This window comes from Neomonachus schauinslandi, chromosome 8, assembly GCF_002201575.2.
Source record: "Neomonachus schauinslandi chromosome 8, ASM220157v2, whole genome shotgun sequence".
Lineage (NCBI taxonomy): Eukaryota > Metazoa > Chordata > Mammalia > Carnivora > Phocidae > Neomonachus > Neomonachus schauinslandi.
In genome coordinates, this window is record NC_058410.1 from 3,787,828 (window position 1) to 3,814,424 (window position 26,597).

A 26,597-nucleotide genomic window follows, 5' to 3' on the forward strand; every position below is an offset into this window, starting at 1 on the left:
ATATATATATATATATATATATATATATATATATATATATATATATACACACACACACACACATACATACACACAAATGCTACACAAAATTATATATAAATTATGCATATATTTATGTATGTATATATATTATATATACATACACAATTGTGTGTGTGTGTGTGTGCTTTTGTGTGACATTTTCTTTATACATTCATCTGTTGACAGACACTTCGGTTATTTCCATATCTTGGCTATTGTGAAAAATGCTGGAGTGAACATAGGTGCAGATATCTCTTTGAGATAGTGATTTCATTTCCCTCAAACATATACCCAGAAAAAAGATTGCTGGATTATTTGATAGTTCTGGTTTTAATTTTTTGAGAAACCTCCATACTGTTTTCCATAGTAACAGCATCAGTTCACATTCCCACCCCTGGTACCCAAGGGCTCCCTTTTCTCCACACCCCTACTGATACTTGTTCTCTCTCATCTTTGTGATGATAGCCATCCTAACAGGTGTGAGGTGATATCTCATTGTGATTTTGATTTGCATTTTCCTGATGATTAGTGATATTAAACACCTTTTCCTGCACCTGTTGGCCATTTGTATGTCTTCTTTGGAAAATGTCTGTTCAGCCCCTCTGCCCATTTTTTAATTGAGTCATTTGGGATTATTTTTCTATTCAGGTGTATGAGTGGGGTTGTTTTTTTTTTTTTCCATATCTTAGATATTACTTCTTTATCAGATAAATGGTTTGAAATATTTTCTCCATTCTGTGGTTTGGCTTTTCATTTTGGTGACAGTTTCCTTTGCTGTGCAGAGCTTTTTAGTTTGATAAAATCCCACTTGTTTATTTTTGCCTTTGTTGCCTGTGCTTTTGATATCATATCCAAAAAATCATTGCCAAGACCAGTGTCAAGGAACTATGTTTTCCTTGTGATTTCCTCTAGGAGTTTTACAGTTTCAGGTCTTAAATGTAAGTCTTTAATTCATTTGAGTTGATTTTGTGTATGCTGAAAGATAAGGGTCCAGTTTCATTCTTCTGCATGTGGATATCCAGTTTCCCCAGCACCATTTATTGAAGAGACTGTCCTTTCCACATTGTATATTCTTGGTGCCCTTCTTAAAGATAAGTGGACTGTATATGCATGGGTGTATTTCTGAGTTCTCTGTTCTATTCCATTCATCTTTGTATCTCTTTTTATGCCAGTACCATATTACTTTGATTACTAGAGCCTTTTAATGATATAGTTTGAAATCAGGAAGTGTGATGCTTCTAGTTTTGTTCTTTTTTCTCAAGATTGCTTTGGATTTTCAGGGTCTTTGTGGTTCCAAACAAATTTTAGGGTTGTTTTTTCTCTTTCTGTGGGAAAAAAAAAAAAAACTTGGAATTTTGATAGGGATTGCATTGAATGACTAGATAGATCCCTTTGGATACTATTGACATTTTAACTATATTAATTCTTCCAATCCCTGAACATGGAATTTCTTTCCATTTATTTTGTGTCTTCTTCTCTTTCATTTTTCAATTTTTTATAAGTTTCAGTCTACATATCTTACATCTCCTTGGTTAAATTTATTCCCAAATATTTTATTATTTTTTGATGCTGTTGTAAATAGCTTGTTTTTAGTGCATAGAAATGATTTCTGTATGTTGATTTTGTATGTCTTAATAAGTATATATGTTATAAGGATTTATCTACTTGTCAGAGTTTAATGAATTGTACATTTTAGTGTTTCTTTAATTTACCTAAAAATCTAAAAGAATATTGACACCTTAGGTTTGCTGCTTTCAGTGGTATGGCTTAGCATTTCTGAAACTACTTATGTGTATTCTAGGCCTGAGAAGGGGTATAAATACATTAAGGCTCTTGTCAGTAAGATTTCTCACTGTTGCAAGAGGGAATTACAAATATGGAAATGGGGAGTATTAGAATGCACACTGAATTGTTAGCTGGAACTAGAGGTATTAGTATGAATTCATAGTTTTTATTATCCCTATACATACATATAGATAAATACAGAATTACCCATTTGTATATACATATATATATTTATATGAGGGCTTCTCATCTATACACTGTTTACATAAATGAGAGGCCTAGAGGCCTTGACAGCAGTGGCCCATACAACTCCTGTGCTTAAATTTTAGATACCCCTCTCCATTAAAAGGAACTTGTATTTCTTTGAGAAACAGAAATGGCTAATACCAGGGCTGGCAAAATATGTGATGAGAAAGTAAGAAAGTGTTGTAAGAATCATGAAGAATGTCAGAGGGATACAGGAGCTATCTTGAGGGGATTCCTGCTGGTCAAATCTGGGATAATGGGAGAATCAAAATGCATATGTGACAATATTAATGGATGGTAACCTATTGAATAAAATAAGAATCTGTGAGTCCAGACTCATATAAATGAATGAATGAATGAGAAGAATGGAAAGCTCTTCTTCCCAGTGGAATGCCAAATACCAAATGCAGGAGGGATGATAGAGTTCTGGCCCCAGCACTTCCACTGTACTGTTGCCAAAAATGCAAACCTGATTCTAATCTTGAGAAAACATCAGACGAATCCTAACTGACCCACATTATACAAAACATCAGGTTCAAGAAACACAAGGGAAGGACTGTGGAATTGTTCCACATTAAAGTATACCAAATAGGCATGACAACCAAATGCCATATGTGATCTGGGATTTGACCCTGGCCCAGCAGGATGGATAACTATAAGGATATTATTGGCATTTGAATGTGGAGTTTTAATTAGCTAATATTGTTGTGGCAATGTTAAAATTTCTGATCAAGGTAACTATGTTATAACTATGTAAGAGAATATTCTGTTTCTTAGGAAATACACAGTGAATTGTGGGGTAAAGAGCACACCAACATGTTCTCACATATTCAGAAAAAAATATTTATGACTATGGTGTGTGTGTGTGTAGATAGAATAATAGATAATAGGTAAAGAGGAAGGAAGGCAGAATTAACTGAGAATGAGAAAGCAAATAGGACAAAATGTCAATATCGATGGCATCGAGGAGTTTTTTGTATTCTTGCGGTTTTTTATAAGTTTGAAATTATGTCAAAAATAAATTACAAAAAAGATAAGTTGTAAAAGAAATAGGAAAAATTTAAAGAATGAGAAGATATTATTCAATTATAGGATTATACTAAAAACTAAAAGCTGTTTTTGCACACTGTTCTGTGTTTATCCAGCCCTTGTCTCATCATGTTTTCTAGTGAATTGTCCTAGCCCTCAGGACAGGCCAGTGATCCCTCATGGAATCATGGGCTCTCAGGCCAGCAGGGATCACAGACTTCACACCGTTCAAGTTCTCATTTCATTCTTGAATTGCGTCTAACCTCTCCTGGTGAAGTGGTTTTCCCATCTCTGTTTAAATACTTAATTCATTTTAGCAAGTCTGGGAGCATTTGTTTTCTGGGCTAAACCAGCTATCACCAAGGATTAGTACTGCTCCACTTGTTACCATCATATCTCATAAAACATTACTCCCTTCTAGGTGATGGAGTCACTGTCCCCCTAGTTCCCTAACTGTTCCAAGTGCTCTTGGGCATCACAGCAAACCGACAAGAGTGGCTCAGGACCCATGAAAGTTCTATGGGGAGGAAAAAAAAAGTTCTATGGGAAACACAATGATATCTGTCAGACAGAGCTTGACAGAGTTCACAGTTCCACTATTTGGTCACTGCAATCCTTTCAGTGAAGTCACATCTTTGCAAACCCATGTTTTCAGAAGTTGCTGTAATGGAAAGCAAGCTCTACTTGAAAATTAGTGTGGAACAGAAAATGAAGGTGGCAGCATCCAATTGGATTCTAAGGTTCGAGAAGTTACGCATTGCCCAGCTCATTCTACCTGAGAATTCTAACTTCTTGAATTATGAAAGTCTCAGTGATACTCAGTATATGCTTTGGATGGGGTCTTGTGTAGAATAAAGGCAGTGAAAGGACTTTGTGAAGTTAAAATGCTGTGCAAATACCAGTTGTTTTTTTTTTAAGATTTTTTTTTTTTTTTTTTGACAGAGAGAGAGACAGCGAAAGAGGGAACACACAAGCAGGGGGAGTGGGAGAGGGAGAAGCAGACTCCCCACTGAGCAGGGAGCCCGATGTGGGGCTCGATCCCAGGACCCTGGGACCATGACTGAGCTGAAGGCAGACGCTTAACAACTGAGCCACCCAGACGCCCCTGAGCAACTTCATTAATATACTCTTGTGATTTTCTTTCAGTGAAGCTTTGGTCTTGAAAGTTCATTTAACTGAATTGAATCGATCCCTTAGTAAGCTTCCTTCATCACATTGTTTCCAAAGAGTGCCATGGAGGGGTGTTATTTGACATTCACCTCCACATGTTTCCTCTGCCTTTCCTTATGTGATGCTCATCCTGAGAAGCAAGATGGCTGGAGGCCAACAACCCAACAATCATTATGCTTACTACTTCACATTTATATATTAAGTTTTACAGTATATTACGGCTTGAATGATTCACTATGTAGATAGGGCTTTAATATTTGAGAGTTAATAGTACATTAATATGTAATAGTAACCATAATAAAACATTTTGCTCTTATGATGCAGTTGTCATTGGCAATCAAAGGAAGCAGGGTGTACTAACCCATCTATTAGAATTTGAAGCTTAATGACAAAATGAAAATCCTAGGTCATATATTATCATAGACAGTGAGTGTTGAAAGGTATTTTTTTTAAAGATTTTATTTATTTATTTGACAGAGAGATAGATAGTGAGAGTAGAAACACAAGCAGGGGCAGAGGGAGAGGGAGAAGCAGGCTTCCTGCCAAGCAGGGAGCCTGATGCGGGCTGGATCCCAGGACCCCGGAATCATGACCTGAGCCGAAGGTAGACGCTCATCAACTGAGCCACCCAGGCACCCGGCAAGGTATTTTAAAGGCAGTGCACTTCAGCTTCCTGTTCTATAATGAGAAAAGGAAAGCTCAGAGACTCAGCGAAAGGAAACCCCAGAATGAACTGCCCATATTGAGGCATGCCTTCTTGTTCTCACTTGTCTGACAACCCATTCCTTCCAGCAGAGACAGTGAATAGCTGTTCTTCCCTCTCAGCACTGCACACAGGTCCCATGAACAGGTGTACTTTTCAGTATTACGTTGTCAGAGAAAGGAAACTACCTGTGTATCATTTTTAGAGGGACTCTTCTATGGGGTGACTAGGAGCCCACCTGAGGCTAGCTAAAGTGCCCCTCCCCAGAAGAAAAAGGAAGTGTTCAGAGATTTAATGGTTCTTGAACAGTCTATGTCTATGGATAGGTTTTTAGGCATGATGGTTTTTTTGTGTCTGAATCTAGGGATTCAAACTGTCATTATGACTTAGTCTCTTTGTTTCTCTTAGCCTAGCTTTTCTTTGGGTTAGCTTCAGTCTCAGATAAGCTCTTTCCCAGGACTTTGGGGGGAAAAATACAAAACGAATGGTTCTAATTAGTGGTGAGGGAGAGAAAGGGCATGTTAGAGTAGAATCTTTTCTCTGGAATTCTTCAAAACTGGCAGTCATCAAATAGGATCTTGTTTACAGATGATAAAGGAATAGCATGAGCTTTTGTGGCCCCATACAATGCTGTCGTGCTTGGTAGGCATTAGAATTTCAGAGTGTTTGTGATTTTTTCGTGCAAGTTTCGCTCCCACAGTGGTATCTGCACAAGAGTAGGACTTGGAGAATATCTGCAGCTAGAGAATAACTGGGAAGTTATGATAACTGCTAACCAGATAAACTTTTAGCGAAAAGAATCACAAAACTTGGGCAGGAGGCCAGTGGTTTACCATGGTTGAGTGCAACAAAGCAAGTAGGATGCACAGGTTCAAGGGGCTGGGGGAAGCCGACCCTGGGTACATGAGGCTCAGCAGTGTGGGAGCAGAGCACACACAGAGCAGAGAAGCTGATTTTGGAGAGGACACAAGGAGTGGCAGCAGTAGGTCAGAGTCTAAGAGGACAGTAGGTCATTCTCAAAGTTGGTGCTAAAGCATAAGAATGCTTGGTAGGTTTCTATTTTGACGCTTTGGGGTCATGTTCATTAGTTATTTCTGTTGTTCTCTCTGCTTGGAAAGCTCTTCCTCCAGATTTCTGCAAGTCTCATATCTTCACTCCTTTTCAGTGGGGATCCTTCAGGGTGGAATTCTGTCAGTTTCTGAGGATGCCTGTTCCAAAAGTGCATTCTAAAACTGTAGTTACCACAGGTGTTTGAAAACCCACTGGGGCTCACTTCTGAGACAGACCTGAGCTACATCTCCATTGCTCACCTGATGTCCACTGCCCTCTGCCTGGGACCCATAATGGTGTTTGGATCTCTAAAAAGCAGTGTCTTATTCTTTTTGGTATGTATTGCACCTTGAGACAAGTCATCCTTCGTACTTCATTTTTTGGGGCCTGCGTGGACTAGAGTCTGCTTTTAGGTCAGAAGCAGAGTGAGGTGGTGGATAATTAGCAGTCCCTGATAAGGAAGGTAGGAGAGGGTAGGCTGATTCCAGGGGAAAAGGTATTAGGTTCCACTGGAGTCTGTACAGATGTCCCATGCCACTGAAGCCTTCCCTCCCTGTCCATCCTATTTAAAAGGGTAATTCTCTCCCTCCAAAGGTCTTGGCTGTTAGCCTTCCCTGCTCCCTTTTCTGCATAGCACCTATCACCACCTGTCACACTATAATATTCACTTATTTATTTTCTTCCACCTAGAATGTAAGTTCCTTGAAGCCTGGAACTTTATTCTGTTAATTCCCTAGCATCTTTTCTGTCTAGAAGAGTGCCTGTGTATAGTGGATTGTCAGGATTGCCAGTGCCTATTTGTGGAATGATTGATTGATTCATCCATTCTTTCATGTATTTATTCACATTCACTCATTCCCCAGACATTGATTGAGAACAGTAATCAAAAATAATGGCAAGTGTTTGCAACGATGTGGATGGAGCTAGAGAGTATAATGCTGAACAGAATAAGTCAGTCAGAGAAAGACAAATACCATATGATTTCACTCCTGTGTGGAACTTAAGAAACAAAACAAATGGAAATACAAAGGAGGTGGGGGGAAAGAGAGAGGAGAGAAACAAACCAAGAAACAGACTCTTGACTCTAGAGAACACACTGACGGTTACAGAGGGAAGGTGGGTGGGGGGATGGGGGACACAGGTGATGGGGATGAAGGGATGCACTTGGGATGCGCACCAGGTGATGTATGGAAGTGCTGAATCTCTATATTGTACACCGGACGCTAACACAGCACTGCATATTAACTGTATTGGAATTTTGACAAAAGAATAATGGCAAGTAATAAACCTTCAGGAGCGAAAGGTATCTGAGTGGTCAAGAAAGAGAAAGGTGGCTTGAGACAGTGTTGTCTGCAGAGAGTAAGCACATTTTGTAGCATGTGCGAGGCCGTCCTGTGAGGGGTCTGTTATTCTAAGTACAGTGGGAAGCCTCAAGAATATTTTAAGCCAGGGAGTGACAGAATTTTATTTTGTTTATAAAATTTACCATGGCTATTGTTTGGAGAATAGGCTTAGGAAGGGAAGCTTGGTGGAAGGCAGCTTTTCAGTACTTTTAGAGAAGACACAGTGCTGGCTTGTGCTGGAAGTAGCTACGATTTAGCTTCCGCCTTTTTTTAAAAAAATTTCTTTTATTGTTATGTTAATCACCATACATCACATCATTAGTTTTTGATGTAGTGTTCCATGATTCGTTGTTTGTGCATAACACCCAGTGCTCCATGCAGAACGTGCCCTCTTTAATACCCATCACCAGGCTAACCATCCTCCTACCCCTTCCCCCCTCTAGAACCCTCAGTTTGTTTTTCAGAGTCCATCGTCTCTCATGGTTCGTCTCCCCCTCCGATTTCCCCCCCTTCATTCTTCCCCTCCTGTTATCTTCTTCTTTTTTATTTTAACATACAATGTATTATATGTTTCAGAGATACAGATCTGTGATTCAACAGTCTTGCACAATTCACAGTGCTCACCATAGCACATACACTCCCCAGTGTCTATCACCCAGCCACCCCATCCCTCCCACCCCACCCCCCACTCCAGCAACCCTCAGTTTGTTTCCTGAGATTAAGAATTCCTCATATCAGTGAGATCATATGATACATGTCTTTCTCTGACTTATTTCGCTCAGCATAACACCCTCCAGTTCCATCCACGTCGTTGCAAATGGCAAGATCTCATTCCTTTTGATGGCTGCATAATATTCCATTGTATATATATACCACATCTTCTTTATCCATTCATCTGTCCATGGACATCATGGCTCTTTCCACAGTTTGGCTATTGTGGACATTGCTGCTATAAACATCAGGGTGCACATACCCCTTTGGATCCCTACATTTGTATCTTTGAGGTAAATACCCAGTAGTGCAATTGCTGGATCATATGGTAGCTCTATCTTCAACTTTTTGAGGAACCTCCATACTGTTTTCTGGAGTGGTTGCACCAGCCTGCATTCCCACCAACAGTGTAGGAGGGTTCCCCTTTCTTCGCATCCCCGCCAACATCTGTCCTTTCCTGACTTGTTAAAGTTTAGCCATTCTGACTGGTGTGAGGTGGTATCTCATTGAGGTTTTGATTTGGATTTCCCTGATGCTGAGTGATGTTGAGCACTTCTTCATGTGCCTGTTGGCCATTTGGATGTCTTCTTTGGAGAAATGTCTGTTCATGTCTTCTGCCCATTTCTTGATTGGATTCTGTGTTCTTTGGGTGTTGAGTTTGATAAGTTCTTTATAGATTTTGGATACTAGCCCTTTATCTGATATGTCATTTGCAAATATCTTCTCTCATTCTATCAGTTGTCTTTTGGTTTTGTTGACTGTTTCTTTTGCTGTGCAAAAGCTTTTTATCTTGATGAAGTCCCAGCAGTTCATTTTTGCCCTTGCTTCCCTTGCCTTTGGTGATGTTTCTAGGAAGAAGTTGCTGTGGCTGATGTCGAAGAGGTTGCTGCCTGTGTTCTCCTTTAGGATTTTGATGGATTCCTGTCTCACACTGAGGTCTTTCAACCATTTGGCGTCTATTTTTGTGTGTGGTGTAAGGAAATGGTCCAGTTTCATTCTTCTGCATGTGGCTGTCTAGTTTTCCCAACACCATTTGTTGAAGAGACTGTCTTTTTTCCATTGGACATTCTTTCCTGCTTTGTCGAAGATGAGTTGACCATAGAGTTGAGGGTCCATTTCTGGGCTCTCTATTCTGTTCCCATTGATCTATGTGTCTGTTTTTGTGCCAGTACCATACTGTCTTGATGATGACAGCTTTGTAATAGAGCTGGAAGTCCGGAATTGTGATGCCGCCAGCTTTGCTTTTCTTTTTCAACATTCCTCTGGCTATGCGGGGTCTTTTCTGGTTCCATACAAATTTTAGGATTATTTGTTCCATTTCTTTGAAAAAAGTGGATGGTATTTTGATGGGGATTGCATTGAATGTGTAGATTGCTCTAGGTAGCATTGACATCTTCACAATATTTGTTCTTCCAATCCATGAGCATGGAACATTTTTCCATTTCTTTGTGTCTTTAGCTTCCACCTTTTTCCCAAACCCCATCCACCTGCTGTTGTCCCTGCTACTACAGTGAACCCCAGAGCTTTGGACTTGCAGTGGGGCAACTGGTAGGGCCATGACAACAATGGTGAGAGCCACTGCCTCGTGTCTGGGGAAGAGCTGAGATCCGCCTAAGGTGGTGGCCCCATTGGTGAGGATGAATAGAGAGGAATAAACCCTGCTTCCCCCAGTGCAATGCATATCAGTTCACTTTTCTAGCAAACTCTTGTATTACTTTTACTGATTATACATAAAACTTCAGAAATAAAGAGGTAATTTGTAAAATTTGATATTTTAATATAAGTAAGTATACATGGAATCTATAATTCTAAGTCCTAGCAATTTTAATTTTCAATCTATTTTTATTTTTTTATAAGATTTTATTTATTAATTTGACAGAGAGAGGCACAGCGAGAGAAGGAACACAAGCAGGGGGAGTGGGAGAGGGAGAAGCAGGCTTCCCGCCGAGCAGGGAGCCCGATGCCGGGCTCAATCCCAGGACCCTGGGATCATGACCTGAGCCGAAGGCAGACGCTTAAAGGCTGAGCCACCCAGGCGCCCCTCAATCTATTTTTATAGTAGATTATAATATTTAAACAATGCTCTTTAAAAGCATAATGTGTAAAAGCATAAAAGAAAGTATATAAAGTTATATATGTTAATAGTATGATTTATAAACTAAGGGATTTTAATTTTATTGTATTTAATTATATCCTTTCTTTCTTTCTTTCTTTCTTTTCTTTCTTTTCTTTCTTCTTTCTTTTCTTTCTTTTTATTAAAAGTACCAAGACACGAATATGCAGGGAGTTGTGTATGAACTAAACAGCTACATAGAACAACGGTTGGATACAGGAGGAGACAACCAGCTACTGCTCTATGAATTGAGTAGCATCATTAAAATAGGTAAGAAATGTTTTGTATTCCTCCTGGTAGAAAATTTGAACCGAAGTTTCTTTTATTCCATTGCAGAAAATGGAGAAAGTTAATATACTTACTACAAGGCAAGTGCAAGTCATTTATTTACTTCTATTCTTGGGCTAAATTTGAAATGAAAATATTTTATTATGAAACTACCAGATTGACTCAACCTAAAAGTTCCTAAATTATCTAATCCCAAAAAAGTATCTGCCAGATATAAATGGAATATACTATGATTTCCAAATAAAACCTAGTTTTCTTTGGAAAGTATAGTTTTATTGAATTAAATCACATCTTTATGAAGGAAATCATTAATTTTTAAGGAACAAAAACCATTTTAAATTTATTTAGGGAGATGACATATTTATATACTGTTATTGCCATTTTACTGATGAGGAAGCTGTGGTAAAAACAGGCTGCATATTTTACCCACAGCTACATGAGTAAAAAAGGAGTAAAGCAGGGGTCTACATTCAGGCAATCCTCTGATAATAGTATCTGTTATCTGCTATGATGATTGCCTTCAGATGGCCCTGAAGCGGTTTTAGGAAAGTTTAAATCATGTTCTCTTCAGTGATGATATGTGGAGATATATATATATATATATATATCTCATCCTTTTTGGTTGATGCTAATATTGATTATTCATTATTATGAATATCACATCTGGTATTTTTATACTTTAAAAATTAAATACAGTTCTTAAAAAATATTTCCAATAATTGTGATACTTAAAAGTTTCACAAAGATATTATTACATAGTGCATCGGCTGCTATATGCATTTGAGGATGTCACATCTTAAAATTTCAATAGCTGACGAATAATGAATGAAAATACTCTAATTATATGATTGAGTAAAGCCATAAATTAATCTGCTTAGTTGACTGCATGACCATTAATTATGTTAACAGTCCTTTCACAAAGACTCCTATCTGAGGTCTCACCTTAAAGAGTTCATACGTGGTCTATTCTTCCATTGAGATTAGTTTCTTCCCTTTTTATTACTTTGGCAGCCACAAAAGCTGATGGATTTGCACTGTATTTCCTTGGAGAGTGCAATAATGTAAGTATCTAAATTTAGATTTTGGTGCTCTAGATAAGAAAATGTCATAAGCTTTTTTAAAAAGATACACTGGGTTTCAAACAACTTAACAGATGCGTGGGTATTAGGTACTTGAAACTCATTTTGTGTTCTGTTTCCATATACAGTTACTGCCAGCTGAAAAGTTTAGCAGCGTGGCAACATTTGGGCATAAAATCTTATAATTTATTTATTGTTTTAGTTTTGGTTTGTGGTATCCTATCTTAGGAATGGCATTTCCAGACTTACTGTTTAGAACAGAAGCTGTTTCAGCACTGTGGGCTGGGGCATCATGGACAGTGTATGCCCTTGCAGCACACAGTCTGCAGTAGAGTAAAATGAGAACAAAAGTTTAGCATTTTTTATGTGATGTTTTTAGATTTCTTTAAGGCAACTCCAGCAGTGCTGGGACGGAGTTACTAAGTGGGGGTCCCCGAACTGTGGTGGCCATCACTCACACTGTCCATGGCCTGAGGCTTCTCGGGTGTACCTGCTCCAGTGTTCTGTGCAGTAGGTGTTTCTGGTTTAACTTACTCGAAGCACAGCCCACCGTCAAATGCAATGTGTAGAAAGGACTTTCAAAAGTACTTCAAGATGTTCAGCTACTGGCATTTGATTTTTGTTATGATATTAAAACCACATACATAACATTTTAGAATAATATTCTGAGCCAATAAGAATTATATTTGTAGTTAAAATATACAGAGATCATTTATAAATATATTTGGAAAATTTTTACTATGTATTTCTTATGTGTTAGGCATTGTTATTTGATATTTGGAATGTATTTTTTAATATAATACTTGTATTCATGAGTAATCAAAATGTGTGCTATTTATATTATACAAAATGTTAATAGGAATAGAGATGCAAGTATTCTGAGATGTTTGATAGTACCCCTGAATAATACAGTAGTGCAAAGGATGAACAGTAGTTGCACAAAAGTATTTCTTGGCTGATTTACTGAACCCATAATTGATCCTCTTCGTTTCTGCAGCCCTTCCATTTCCCCTTGCATAGTAAAAATTTATGTTACAGGATTAAAAGCTCTTTAAGGCAAAGACCTTTTCTTGATCATCTTCTCATTCACCCAGCATCTCTCCTAGTGCCTTCCATGTACAGAACAAGAGTGTTTATTAAATTGAATTACTCAGATATCACTACTACTTCTAAAAACTTTAAATGATATTTCAGGCTAATGGCTAAGCTACTAAAATAACAGATCTCATTCTTTCCTGTTCATTCTAAAAATTTATTTCTAAAATTTTGCCTTTTAGAAAACTATTAACATAATTTGCAATTGTATTTAAAATGTGCTGGTGTGTATGTTAGCTCAGGGTGATCACGAGAGTGCACATCTCCTCCTTAGGACGCCCCTGGGATCTGCAGACAACTCACAGGGCTTGCTTGGTCTTGGCAGCTGAGTATATACCACGTGACCCTTTCCCTTCAATCCCAGCTGTTTGTGACCCAAACTCAGACCGATCCAATTCTTCGCTGAAGCCTGGATCCTGGACTCAGCATTTCTAGCTGTTTATATGAAAAGGAGTGAACCCTGGAACTGAGGCAGCCCCATGGGATGACCCTCTTCTGCTCTGTGTGAAAGAAAATGGGGGGAAGTGGTTTGCAGAGGTCAGGAAAGGCAGGCAACAAGAGGCCAGGGGTCTGCAGGGTGTGCGAGCCTCAGGAAGTGCTTGACTTTTAGAGCCTGGATTTAGATTCCCAAATCCCATATTCTTAGTCATTTGGCTGTTTTGTTTTTTGTTTTTTTGTTTGTTTGTTTGTTTGTTGCTTTATTTTTGCAAGCTTGTTTATACGTTGACTTTCGTGAAGTAGGTTCCTGGAATATGTGATTTAGAAGAAGCTTTTGTGTCCACAATATCTAAATTGTATTCTATGTATATCAGTTCTAATTCTTTCACTTTTGTAACTTAATTGAGGGGATGACACTGTATCCCTGCCAGGCTTTAGTCGGCTCTTTATTCTTTATACTCCTGACGTCAGTTGATTTCACTCTGCCTGTCTCTTTCTGGGGTCACTCTTCCTTGGTCTTGCCTTGCTCAACAGCATTGTCCCTAGGGACAGCAGAGTACCTCGCAAAGATTGTAGCCTCTTCTGACCTTCCAAAGTCCATCTCACTCTCTTGTGTGTTAGTATCATGTGCTGCTCCAGAGAATTGAGCTGAATCTGTAATTATGTATTTATCCGTGATTTGTGTTTATCTGGCTTTCTCAGTAGAATGTAGTCTCCATGAAGGCAGAGACCTTGTCTTGCTGGGAGGATACTTTTAGGGGATAATTACTGCGTTTTGTTCACCACATTTTTCCTTATATGTGTTCCGCACAGGCAGCTACACCTTTAATATTTCCCGGCCCTGGGGATTTCTGTGGGTAGCAAGAAGACCTTGCCAAAAGTCTTAAGTTCACTGAAGTGTGTGTTTCTTTCTTTCTTTCTTCCTTTCCTTTCCTTTTTTTTTTTTTAAAGTAGGCTCCGCACCCAATGTGGAGCCCAACGTGGGCCTTGAATTCACGACCCTGGGTTCAAGACCTGAGCTGATCAAGAGTCAGACACTTAATGGATTGAGCCATCCAGGCACCCCTGAAGTGTTTCTTTAGATGTATCTACATAATTACCACTTTGTTTGCTCTTCATTTTTCTTGCATCTCAAGTCTTCCATTTGGAGTCACTTTTCTGTCCTGTAGAATTTCCCTTAGTGAGAGTGTGCTGATGGGAAACTCTCAGTTTTTGTCTATCTGAGTATGTCTTTATGTCTTCACTTCCTTGAAATATATCTTTGCTGGATAGAGTTCACATTAACAAAAATTATCTCTCTGTGTATTGACTTGAACATAGTTACTTTGGGTTCTTTTTTTATTTTTCTCAGTTCTTCAGTATAGATTTTTATTCCCTGGATATTTTTTTAAGTTTATCTTTTATTTCTTGGGAGATAACTCTAGATAACATTAACTATACCTCTTAATATTGTTCTATATTCTTTCTGAATTTACATTTCTTGGCTTTTGTTTCATCCATCTCTCATGGATGGTGGCTTATTTGCTCATGCGTTTTATTTTCTTTTATGTTTTAACTGTGAATCATATTCTTCCTTGGGCCTTTTTAAATGGCTGTTCTTAAGAAGGACTGTGTTTAAGTTCCTTTCCTGGAGACAGGATATGTATTTGTTTTTGCCAGTCACCTAAGGCACTACTAATCCAGGACCACTTTAAATTATCTCATGAGATTTTTTTCAGACTACAAAGTAGTATGCATTCAAGCCTCACACTCATGTGATACACAGTTATGATTTCTCAGAAGAGATTTTTGTTTTCCCTTTAGCAGTAAATTCAAGATAATCTGGGGTACTAGTAATCTCCTTGCAGCTGTAAGTGCATTTACCCTTCCAGCTAAAATGAGGCGTTAGCCCTTTGCGGGTCCTGGCTCCTTGTAGGGGTTATCCTGTTTGCCACGGTGATTTCCTGAGGGGAGGTCAGTACATCTAGGCTTTGTTGCTCTCAAGAACAATCCAGCTCAGGACTTGCTTGCCTTGAAGGTTCCTTTATTGACTTCTTTTTAGATTTCTGTGGATTCCATCCATTCTTCTCAGTACAGCAATGCATTACAAAGGATTGTAAAATGTACTTTATCCAGCCTTTAAAAATAATTTTAGAATTGTTCTTCTCAGAAGTATCATATTATCTAATCTGACCTATTGCTTGAACAGATGTTGATGTACTTCTAAAATGTAAGCTAACTGTAATTAAATAAAATAAAGCTTTTTTTTTTTTAATCTTTGCCCGGATGAGCAGATACATGTGTATTTTCTTAATACAAGGTGGCATATTACAGATATTTATAAATCTTTTTTTTTTAAAAATTGCCTCAGGATTTTGAATCAATTATAAAACCTTAAATAACTCACACTTATAACAAAACATATATGATTTCGTGAAAAAATTATAAAATGTAACCCAAATAGACTGAGATAAAATTTTTAGTCTATATCAAAAATACCAAGGATTAAGATAGGACACCTGGGTGGCTCAGTCGGTTAAGCGACTGCCTTCGGCTCAGGTCATGATCCTGGAGACCCGGCATCGAGTCCCGCATCGGGCTCCCTGCTCGGCGGGGGGTCTGCTTCTCCCTCTGACCCTCCTCCCGCTCATGCTCTCTGTCTCTCATTCTCTCTCTCTCAAATAAATAAATAAAATCTAAAAAAAAAAAAAAAGGATTAAGATAGAGATGGGAGGAATTAAAAAATTCTTATACTTATAAAAGTATTAATTTCTTTTTTCATAAATAAGAATCAGTGGAAATAAATCTCCAAAATTGATGCATTGAGAAATAGAATTTAAATAATATTTAAATATATCAAAAGTTCCACTAGTAGAATTAAAAACCCACGTCAGTATTGTCAGAGAGGAAAACATTTAAAGAAAACATGGCAAGTTAAGGAAAAGATAGAAAACAAACTAAGTAGTATTAAAACACTAAAAATAAAACATAAAATAGATTGTGAAACTCCTTACAAAAATATGTCACAACAAAATTGTAAGTAGAATGGGCCCAGCTATTGGAAGAAAAAAAGTCTTAAATTAGATTTAAAAACCCCACAACTGTCTTATATTTTATAGAGGCACATATAAACAAAGGACTCAGGAGTGGTTGAAAATAAAAAGGTAATTTTAGGGGTGCCTGGGTGGCTCAGTCGGTTAAGCTTCTGCCTTTGGCTCAGGTCATGATCCCCAGGGTCCTGGGATCAAGCCCATTGTCGGGCTCCCTGCTCAGTGGGGAGCCTGCTTCTCCCTCTGCCCTTCCTCACCCCCTGCTTGTGTTTTCTCTCTCTCTCTCAAATAAATAAATAACACTTTAAAAAAATAAAAATAAAATAAGAAGGTAGTTTTAGATGGAGCAAACCTATTCCAGAAAAATGAAAACAAAAGGAGAGCGAGTGGCACAGGATCAATGATGAAGTTGAGTTTGGGGAATAAAAACATTAAATTGGAACAGGAGGTCACTTGGGATTTGTGAAGGGTTTAGTCTGCAGTGAAGGCAGAGCTGTTATGAAGTTTACGCTGTAAATATTTGATGCATCAAAATTTTTAAAGCAAAACACACCAAAACCCCCCCAAAAAAGAACAGAAGAATACAATAGTAAAAATACTCTATATTATTTTAAGATTTACCAACATGGGTTTCCCTTTCTTCTTTGGGTTAGACCCTACTTTGATGCATTTAACCCCCATGTAAGAATTCAGATCCCCATAATGTCTAAAAACAAGGAAATTAACATAAATAAAAACGTGTACTGTGACTCTTTGGGGAAAAATACAGTTATTGGAGAGTATAATATTTACAAAAATGAATTGTAGTATTGCTAAAGCTCTGGGCAAAGTTGTTTGCAGTGGAAAATCCACATCCTCGAAGTATTAAACATCTTGTATACATTTTTGAGGGGTTAATAAATAAGAGACAAAAGAATATTAATTCATTAATTCAGCACATTCTTACCAGGTACGACTGCATGGTAGTGTTCCAAGTACTAGAGACGCGGTAGTAAATTAAAATCTCTGTCTTCTTGGGATTTGCCAATTTAACCTATGGACTTAGAAAAACAAAACCATATAAACAAGAGAATTTAAAGACTGTACAGGAATAGGGGTTACCTGGGTGGTGCAGTCAATTGAGTGTCCGACTTTTGGCTCAGACTGTGGTCTCAGGGTCGTGAGATTGAGACCCGTGTCTGCTTGAGGATTCTCTCTCTCCCTCTGCCCCTCCACCCCCCTCTCCTCCACCCCCTCTCTCTCATATAAATAAATACATCTTTAAAAAAAACTATACAGCTATAAGCTGTTTGCTAACCTAATTAATAAAAAAGAGAAAACACAATTGTTTATGTTTAATAATTTAGAAGATACAACAATAGAATGAAAATGATAAATTATGAGAGGATGCTTGCACTAATAAATATGGACATCTAGACAAAATGGACAGTTTTTGAGGAAAATATAAATTGTCCCATTTAATGCAAATGATGATAGAAAACCTAATAGGACCAGTAAATGGAAGAAACGAAAAACAGTATTAAAATAAAGCTTTTCTAAAAGCCACTAGGACATATATTCCAGATGGTTTTTTGAGTATAAACCTTGTTCAGGCTGTTTGCTACCCCTGGGAACAGTGATGAACCAGAATAGGTTCCCTCATTATACCTTCCCTGTGCTTTTCTTGTTCACGTTCCACTGGGACAGTCCTTCAGGAAAGAGAATTCTTGTGCTATACACATTGTTTCAGAGCTTGGAAGAAGGACAGCTTCCCAAAAAATCGTAATTCTGGAGTTGGCCCATGTGAGTTCCAGTTCACCACTTTGTGACTTTGACAATCTGTTTAAAACTTTCTAAATCTTAGTTTAACTTCCATTGGTTAAGTGTTATGTCATGATTGTTATTCATTCAGCAAACCACTTAAAATACCTGCTGTGTACCAAAAATCTATGCTAAATTGCTGAGCATACAAAGATTATAAAAAACAAAACAAACCACCATTCCTGTCATCAAAGAATGTACAACCAGTAGAGGAAATGGAGAAATCCACAGTTAATTATAACATAGGGTCTTGAGTGCAAACAGAGAGGAAGCCAAGGTGTTCTGGGATACTGAATTTGATGGGGGTGCTGGGGTGGATCACATTACAAGCAACTCAGATGATTAGCTCTGTTGAAGCAGGGCTTGGAAGACCTCTCATTTAGTAGGTAAGAAGGGGAAATAAAGGGCTTTCTTAGGCAGAAGCAGCAGTCTGTGAGAAATCTGGAGTTAGGAGAGGAAGTGGTGTATTTGTATGTCCTGACCCTTAGCAGAGACTGACATATGATGTGTATAAGGTACTCTTGAAATATTTGTTGGAAAATAACTTTTTTTGTTGTTTTTTTTGGTTAATTAAACTTTTACTGTTTTTACACATTTTCTCTTTCATACCCGGTCTTTTACTCTGATACATAACATACTTTATAATATTATTACAGTTTTTCTTGTGTTATCTGTAAGAGTTGTTTGTAAAAGCTGAAAACCTTTCGAACTCATAAATTTTTTAATTCATAAAGTAAGTTCATAGATAGCTTTTCATATATTGGTATTAAAACCAGTTTATAGCAAGGATCTTAAAGTAATTGCATGACTTTCTTCAACTGCACAATGAACTTCAATAGGTTAATTTTAAGAATCATGCAGAGTTAGTTCTCTCTTTAAAGTTCCAGGTGAACGTGGGGGCCAGTTGCTCCTGGCCATCTGCATAGATCTAAATTCATTTACTGTCCACTGCCGTCTAGTGTCTTGTGAGAAAAATAACTCAATGGTAAGCCTAAATAATACACTTAAAATATTTCTAAAATTTAACTGGTTGTGAGTTGAAACCTTAACATATAAAAACTAAAGTTTCATGAATAAAGTGGTCTTTGAATTGTGTATGGGAAGGAAAATGAGAATGATGTCTATCACCTGATGTATCTATTTAATTGATGTCAATGAACCAGATTTTCCCATTTCATCAAAAAAATCATGATTTTTTTTTCCAATAAATTGTGATAGTCTTTTCTGTTGTTCATTTTCCACCAAATCTATTTCTCCTAATTTGCTTTTTTATAATTTGAATGCTTTTTTATGTTCATTTGAGTCCACCTACTGGTCATGACTGTTACCAATCTTGCCTACTTTCAATTACCTAACCTTAGAAATAAGTATTAAAAATTGCTGTTATTCCAGAAATATTGGCTAGTTCATAATGGGTTTCTTTGAAAAATTGAAGAAGCTAATTTGTCCCCTCCCACCACATGGCCAGTCTCTCTGATGGTCTTGGGAGGTGGAGGACTAACGTGGAGGGAAGAAAGACCAACAGCAGGATTTGCCAAGTTTCATATTCTGAATGCAGGTGGTTTCTTCTCTGGAAAGAGTAGGGGTGGTTGAGGTTTGAAACTTTGGGCCTTTTCCTTGTTTTTAGTTGTTTTTATCTCTAGCCCCTAAAATATGTTTGTGCTAATAAAAGTTTTCATAGATGATACAGTGTTAGAGCAGGAATTAATTTTAGAGACTCGGCTCAACATTGCATTTTATACATATATGTTGTAAGTACATGTAGTCTTAATACATTCTAAAATACTGTGTAGTGATGTTTGATAAAAAGCAGTTTCCATTCACCCTCCTATAAAATAGAATATTTTTTATCTTAATAATCTGAACATCCCAGTCAAACCCTTGTCAAAAATCATAATGATTTTTTTTAAATAAAGTTACTCTGATGAATCACTGAACTCTACCTCGGAAACTAATAATACACTATATGTTAATTAATTGAATTTAAATTTAAAAAATAAAAATAAAGTTACTATTTCCTTTGTAAGTTTCCCAAGAACTTACACCCATTATTGGTTAATTCAGTAATGCAGCCCCTTTCCCAATGAAAGATGCAAAGTATATCTTATCAAATAAACTGTGATTATCTTGAAACGTTAAGAACTGAAGCAAGACTTGCCTTGTCAGGTCACAAAATGTACGACAAGTTTATAGTCATTCAAGCAGTGTGGTGGCCAATCAACCGACTGGTATGGAATTGAGAATTCAGAAACAGACCCAAGTATTCTCGGAGACTGAGTATGTGGTGAAGGTAGTAGCTTAACCACTGAGGAGGGACTGTTCAGTACACAGCTGTCCATTTGATTATTTCTGGAGAGTAAATAAAGGTAGGCTTAATGAATCTTCCCCATCCCTTGAGTACATGTAAAATTCAGCCTCTAATTTAGAGCTTTGTTAGATTTTTTCCACCTGCAGTAATAGCTGCCAGTTAGTGCATTCAACTGCAAAGATGGTGAACAACATAAAGAACTATTGTTCAGTTATTACTGAACACGGAATTCAAACCAGTGGTTGATCTTCAATCAGAAATGGATGTTATGAAGTGAACCTTTGCACAGGGAATTGTATGGAGTAAAACACAGAAACAAAAAAGAATGGGAAAGCACTAATGCAGAGGGGAGAAGGTGAAACACGTCAGAAAGAGGTGTCAGTCCTAGGTCGGTCCTCCTTTTCCCTTCCCACCTGAGCATTTGGCCTTCATTTGACGATTTATTCAGTACTGTTAGCACTCATCTAGCTCTCATTTGGAAACACTTCTATTTGATAAATATGAACAAAAATCATTAGGTAATTGGTAAAACAAAGGTAGAGTTTCCACGGCAAAGAATTATTTAATTTTTTGGTAACTATTTATTATCCACAAGCTTTTCAGGTTCAATCAAGTAGTTGAAAGATTTCCAAATCTTTTATTGTCAGCAAGCCTAGTATATAGAATAGCTTTCCATACACCCTTGGTGCAGTATTTGCTTATCTGTTTCTCGTGCCTCATATAGAAATCCTACATAGAGGGAATAAATATTTTATAATATTACATAAATGACCTCCTAATAATATAGGATTATATAAGCTATTCTTTCATTATTGATTTTTGAAGGTTAATTATAACTTGTAGATATTAAATCTAGCCTTAAAGGGCATATAGCAAAGTCATCCAAAAAAGATGTCTGTTGTAGATCTTCAAACAACAAACAAAGCCAAAGACTATTTAAAAAAAAAAAAATCTGGGGCACCTGGGTGGCTCAGTCTGTTAAGCATCTGCCTTTGGTTCAGATTGTGATCCCAGGGTCCTGGGATCAAGCTCCGCATCGGGCTCCCTGCTCAGCGCGGAGTCTGATTCTCCCTCTGCTTGCTGCTCCCCCTGCTTGTGCGCTCTCTCTCTGTCAAATAAATAAAATCTTAAAAAAAAAAAAATCCAAAGCTACTGCTGGGAGCTTGCTCCAGAGTTTACCTTCTGTCACAGTCCAAGGAAGTTCTGTAGGAGCGAGGCAAACCCCTCAGTTCCGTCCAAGTTCATTTCCTGCATTCTCTCTTTGGTAAAGAGAACGTTGCTCAGCATCCATCTTGTGATTAACTTTCTCATAGTTTGAGAAAAACATTATCAGTTTCGATTTTTCTTCAAGCTAAATATACCACATCCTTTACAATTTTTTCTTGCAATCATCCCTTCTTCCTGTTCTTGAATAATTCTTCTACTCTTCTCTCAATCTTAGAGTGGCACACTGACTTTTACTGTGGCAGTGATAGTTACTAAATCTAATCAAAGTCCTAACTTCATCTGCGCCATATGCATATTGGTGTGTCATGGAACCTCAGTAACTTTAAAACTGGTGACACGAATTCTAGCCTCTTTAAAAATAATAAGGTGGAGGGGCGCCTGGGTGGCTCAGTCGTTAAGCGTCTGCCTTCGGCTCAGGTCATGATCCCAGGGTCCTGGGATCGAGCCCCACATTGGGCTCCCTGCTCGGCAGGAAGCCTGCTTCTCCCTCTCCCACTCCCCCTGCTTGTGTTCCTGCTCTCGCTATCTCTGTCTCTGTCAAATAAATAAATAAAATCTTTAAAATAATAATAATAATAATAATAATAATAAGGTGGAATTGTCATTTGCTATCTTATATGTAGTTAAATTTTTAAAATCATTTTAAAGCATAATAAACATTTTTAACTTAATCTCTTACAAAGAGTCATTTAAAATGTATTTCTCACAGGCATTGATAGTACTTAATTACAAATGCTATGTAAGCACAGTGCTAACTGATACAGATATATGTGTGAATAAAATATTTTGAACTTAGCTTCTAATCTGTAAGTAATCATTTATTTAAAGCAGCTGGGGGGGGTGCATCTATGCTCTGCTTCCCTCCCTCCGCCCGCCCCACTCCCAGTTGATTGAAGGAGCTTGTTTGTAGGCTTTACTCTCGTGTGATAGTAAGATTTTATAGGAAGAAGGGGTTCTCTGACATTACAGAGCTTGAAAACCATGTATCTAATAAGTGTATGATTATATCGATCTCAATGTCTTCGACTAGAATTTGCTTCATATTAGCAAGTATTAGTAGGAACATGTGTAGCTTAAGAGGACTATCTAATCTTACTGCTTCAGATGTCTTCAGACTTTAACTTACAGCAGTCCAATTTAAGATAAAAGTAAAATGCTGGGAGAATTTACCTGAACTTTAGTATTTTTTGAAGTGAGTAGATAATCATAATACAGTTATGCCAAAATATTGCCCCCAACTCTAGGTGATTTGTTTTGATTAGCAATTCTTACTTAGTCGAAATTTATTTAAAATATTGGATTTAGTCAAAATAACTGATCATATTTTTAAAAAACACTTATCTTAAAATAGTTTCAGGAGTTTACCTTCCCACCTAATCATTTGAAAGGGAAAGATGCACCCAGATTTGTCCAAAATATTTTGGATTTTTGCTATTACTAAGCAATACATTTGCTTAGTAATAGCAAGTAATTAGTAGGAACATGTGTAGCTTAAGAGGATTATCTAATCTTAAAAACATTTTTAAAGAAAATGAAAAATACAACCAAATCAATTTGACTTGTAGTCCCCGATCCTGTCTCCAGATCTGTCAGTCCATTATCTAGGGGAGGTTGGGCCTGATGTCTGTTTCTTGACAATACCTTGACCCCAAGGACAACTTTTCTTTTTCCATTTTATTGTTTCTTATATATCAAAATAGGAGGCTATTTTAAGAGTTTTTCTTCTGCGAGGCATTCATTGAAGTCCTATATCTAGCCTGCATTTTGTGTCCTATCGGGAATACGAGAAAGAATTTCACCTCACATACCCCAGTTTGATCAAGGCACTTTTCATCATTTTCTGTCTCTCTTTGTTGGCTCACAGATTCCTCATGACCGATAAGTAATATCTAGGAGTCTTTCTGTAGTGCCAAGTACAGGGAGGTCTATAAAACATGTTCTTTCTCCTTGCTAGAGTCTGTGCGTGTTCACTCCACCTGGAATCAAGGAAGGAAAACCCCGGCTCATCCCTGCTGGGCCCATTGCCCAGGGCACCACCATTTCTGCCTACGTGGCCAAGTCCAGAAAAACGTTGCTAGTGGAAGACATCCTTGGGGTAAATGACTTTTTACTCTGTGACATTTGTAACCTGAAGTATTTATTTCATAAAGATGACATATCATTTTGATGTTATGACTCAAGCCATTTTATAAAAGCATTAGAACAAGATACAGATCAATAAATGAATCTGTATGTAAACTAAAATTTGTCCTCAGAGAATCATACCTTATATACCCACTGAGAGCTAGATTTGAATAGTTCTTATTTAAGCACCTACCAGTACAGTTAAGCCTAAAATGCATGTTTATATTTAGGTAAACTAAATGATCACTGTTCTGTGTGGTATATCCTGGCAAGACGGCCAGGAATGTGTTAGCTAATGCTGAGTACCATCCTGCCCCAAGTTGTAGTGTTGTCCTACAGCGGCCACCTGGGACTTCTCAGGAGTCCGTGCATTGGGCCATTCTGCTGATTGGGCTGTGTTCAGCTGGGCTTGTGCATCTGAGATCAACTGGCCCGTCACTTACCAGCTGGCTGGCCTCAGAGGGCCTCAGCTCTCTGTGTTTATCACTCCCCCACCTCCCTATGTAAAGTTAAGTTGGCCTGGAATGTTCTCATGATGGTGGAGAGGTTCCAGAGAATAAGTGAAACATGCAAGTGAGTTTTCAACCCTTGCTTTCATCAAATTTACTATCCTTGCATTAGCCAAAGTAAATGACATAAACAAGCCCAGATCAGTATTGGAAGATACTGATGAAGGACACGGGTGTGGGGAATGTGACAGTCTTCCACACTGTATGTGAGTATTGTGATGAAATGTCACTACATGAGCTTAGACTTTAAAATTGACAAGTAGGCAAACGACTATAGAGGTGTAATGAAATTGCTCTGAAAAAGTGCTAAGTTGGAGTCATGAGATCTGGGTTTTAATTCTGGTTTTGCCACTAATTATCTGTATAGGTAGAGATACAGATAAAGAAAGTTGCTGAAAGACTAGATCTTCATTATAAAGATAATCAAGTGGGGCACTTGGGTGGCTCAGTCAGTTAAGCCTCTGACTCCTGGTTTCGGCTCAGACCATGATCTCAGGGTAATAAGATTGGGCCCCGCATCAGGCTCTATGCTCAGCCTGGAGTCTGCTTGAGATTCTCTCTCTCTCCCTTTCCCTCTACCCCTGCCCCCCGCTTGTGTGCGCTTTCTCTCTCTAAAATAAATAAAATTTTATTTTTTTAAAGATTCTATTTAATATTCATTTGAGACACAGATAGAGAGAGCATGAGCAGGGGGAGAGGCAGAGGGAGAGTGAGAAGCAGGCTCCCCGCTGAGCCAGGAGCCCGACCTGAGCTGAAGGCAGACGCTTAACTATCTGAGCCATGCAGGCACCCCTAAAATAAATAAAATTAAAAAAAAAGAATTATGTGCCATGATAGGGATGCTAACTACCACTACAATGGCAATCATATTACAATATATAAATATATCAAATTAACAGTTTTATACTTTAACTTACATAATGTCGTATGTCAAATATTTTCAATTTTGAAGTGTTAAAAGTAGATACTATACAACTTGTCATTTGAAAATGTTCTATTGTATATGCAGGCTTTCCAAAGATCTGTAAATTACAAACACATATTTGTACTGTTCTTGATTTATGAAAAGCTTCCTACAGACAGAAATTGAATAAATAGAATTGGTGCTTTGGTATCAATTCATTCAATTTCCCTGTATTCCTTTGAGTGATTTGCTGAGCTAGAAAGTTATTAAAGTCAAAGAACCAATTGCATTTTTCACACGTAATTGATAATTATTGGATGATTTGAATACTTAATGTGAGATTTGAGATTCAATCAGAATGACTATCATTAACATACACTTCTGTATTATTCTAACCTTGAAAATAGAAGAGAAACAATTTTTTATATTTACTTTCCTTCATGTGGTATTTATATACCCTTGGAAGAGTTCCAGCACATAGAAGGTGATGTGTGCTAGCCATCATAATTACTTTTATTATTGCATGAATGAATATGTATTCATTGATTAACTAAATTCTACTGCACAGGGATAAAGAAACACTAAAGCAGTATCTGTGAACAGGTGCCATGCTGCTAAAGATAAGCATTTTCTTAAAGATAGTTTATAGTGTCCATTGTCATTTGGTTTTCCTTTGAAAAGGACTGCCTATGTTTTATTACAAGTATTAGGCAATTTCTGGCAGAAATAAGAATCTCAACATAATGATTCCATTTCTTTCACTGAATTTATATCTTTTCTCCTTTGATTTTTCAGGATGAACGATTTCCAAGAGGTACTGGACTGGAGTCAGGGACTCGCATCCAGTCTGTTCTTTGTTTACCAATTGTCACTGCAATTGGTGACTTGATTGGTATCCTCGAGCTGTATCGGCACTGGGGCAAAGAAGCCTTCTGTATGAGTCATCAGGAGGTGAGGCTAGCCTGTTGAGGGCACTCATTAATATGGTTCAGTTAATAAATGAATGAATATTTAAAACCACAATTTGCTTAACAATGTTTTGATGGTTTTTAAAAACCGTTATTTTTGTTTTGTAATTATTTGGAGAGAAAACTGATTAAATTAGAAATATAGCAACTGATTTTAGTAAGAATCCTTTCTTTTTTCTTTTTTTTTCTAAGATTTTATTTATTTGACAGAGAGACAGAGAGAGATCACAAGTAGGCAGACAGGCAGGCAGAGGGAGAGGGAGAAGCAGGCTCCCTGCTGAGCATGGAGCCCGATGCAGGGCTCCAAGTGGGGCTTGATCCCAGGACGCTGGGATCATGACCTGAGCTGAAGGCAGACACTTAACCGACTGAGCCACCCAGGCGCCCCAAGAACCCTTTCTAACAATAAAAAAAGAAGTATGCCATATTGTGAATCAAATAAAGTAGTAGGATGACTTTAGAGAGTTCTCACATTCTGATTATCTATGTTTTCTTAAAAATGTCCTCTTCCTTGGGGCACCTGGATGGCTCAGTCATTGGGCGTCTGCCTTCGGCTCAGGTCATGATCTCAGGGTCCTGGGATCGAGCCCCGCGTCGGGCTCCCTGCTCAGTGGAGAGCCTGCTTCTCCCTCTCCCACTCCCCCTGCTTGTGTTCCC

At 37.9% G+C, this 26,597-nt stretch overlaps 1 protein-coding gene across 1 annotated transcript in view; it reads left to right on the plus strand.

Annotated features, from left to right (window-relative positions):
* Window positions 1–26,597, plus strand: part of PDE10A (phosphodiesterase 10A) — a 175,705-nt gene that overhangs the window by 77,757 nt on the left and 71,351 nt on the right. Inside the window, exons 5-8 of the mRNA XM_021693209.1 lie at window positions 10,321–10,441; window positions 11,471–11,520; window positions 23,390–23,530; window positions 25,768–25,923. Coding sequence (XP_021548884.1) covers window positions 10,321–10,441; window positions 11,471–11,520; window positions 23,390–23,530; window positions 25,768–25,923 — 468 coding nt within the window. The remainder of the gene's footprint in view (window positions 1–10,320; window positions 10,442–11,470; window positions 11,521–23,389; window positions 23,531–25,767; window positions 25,924–26,597) is intronic.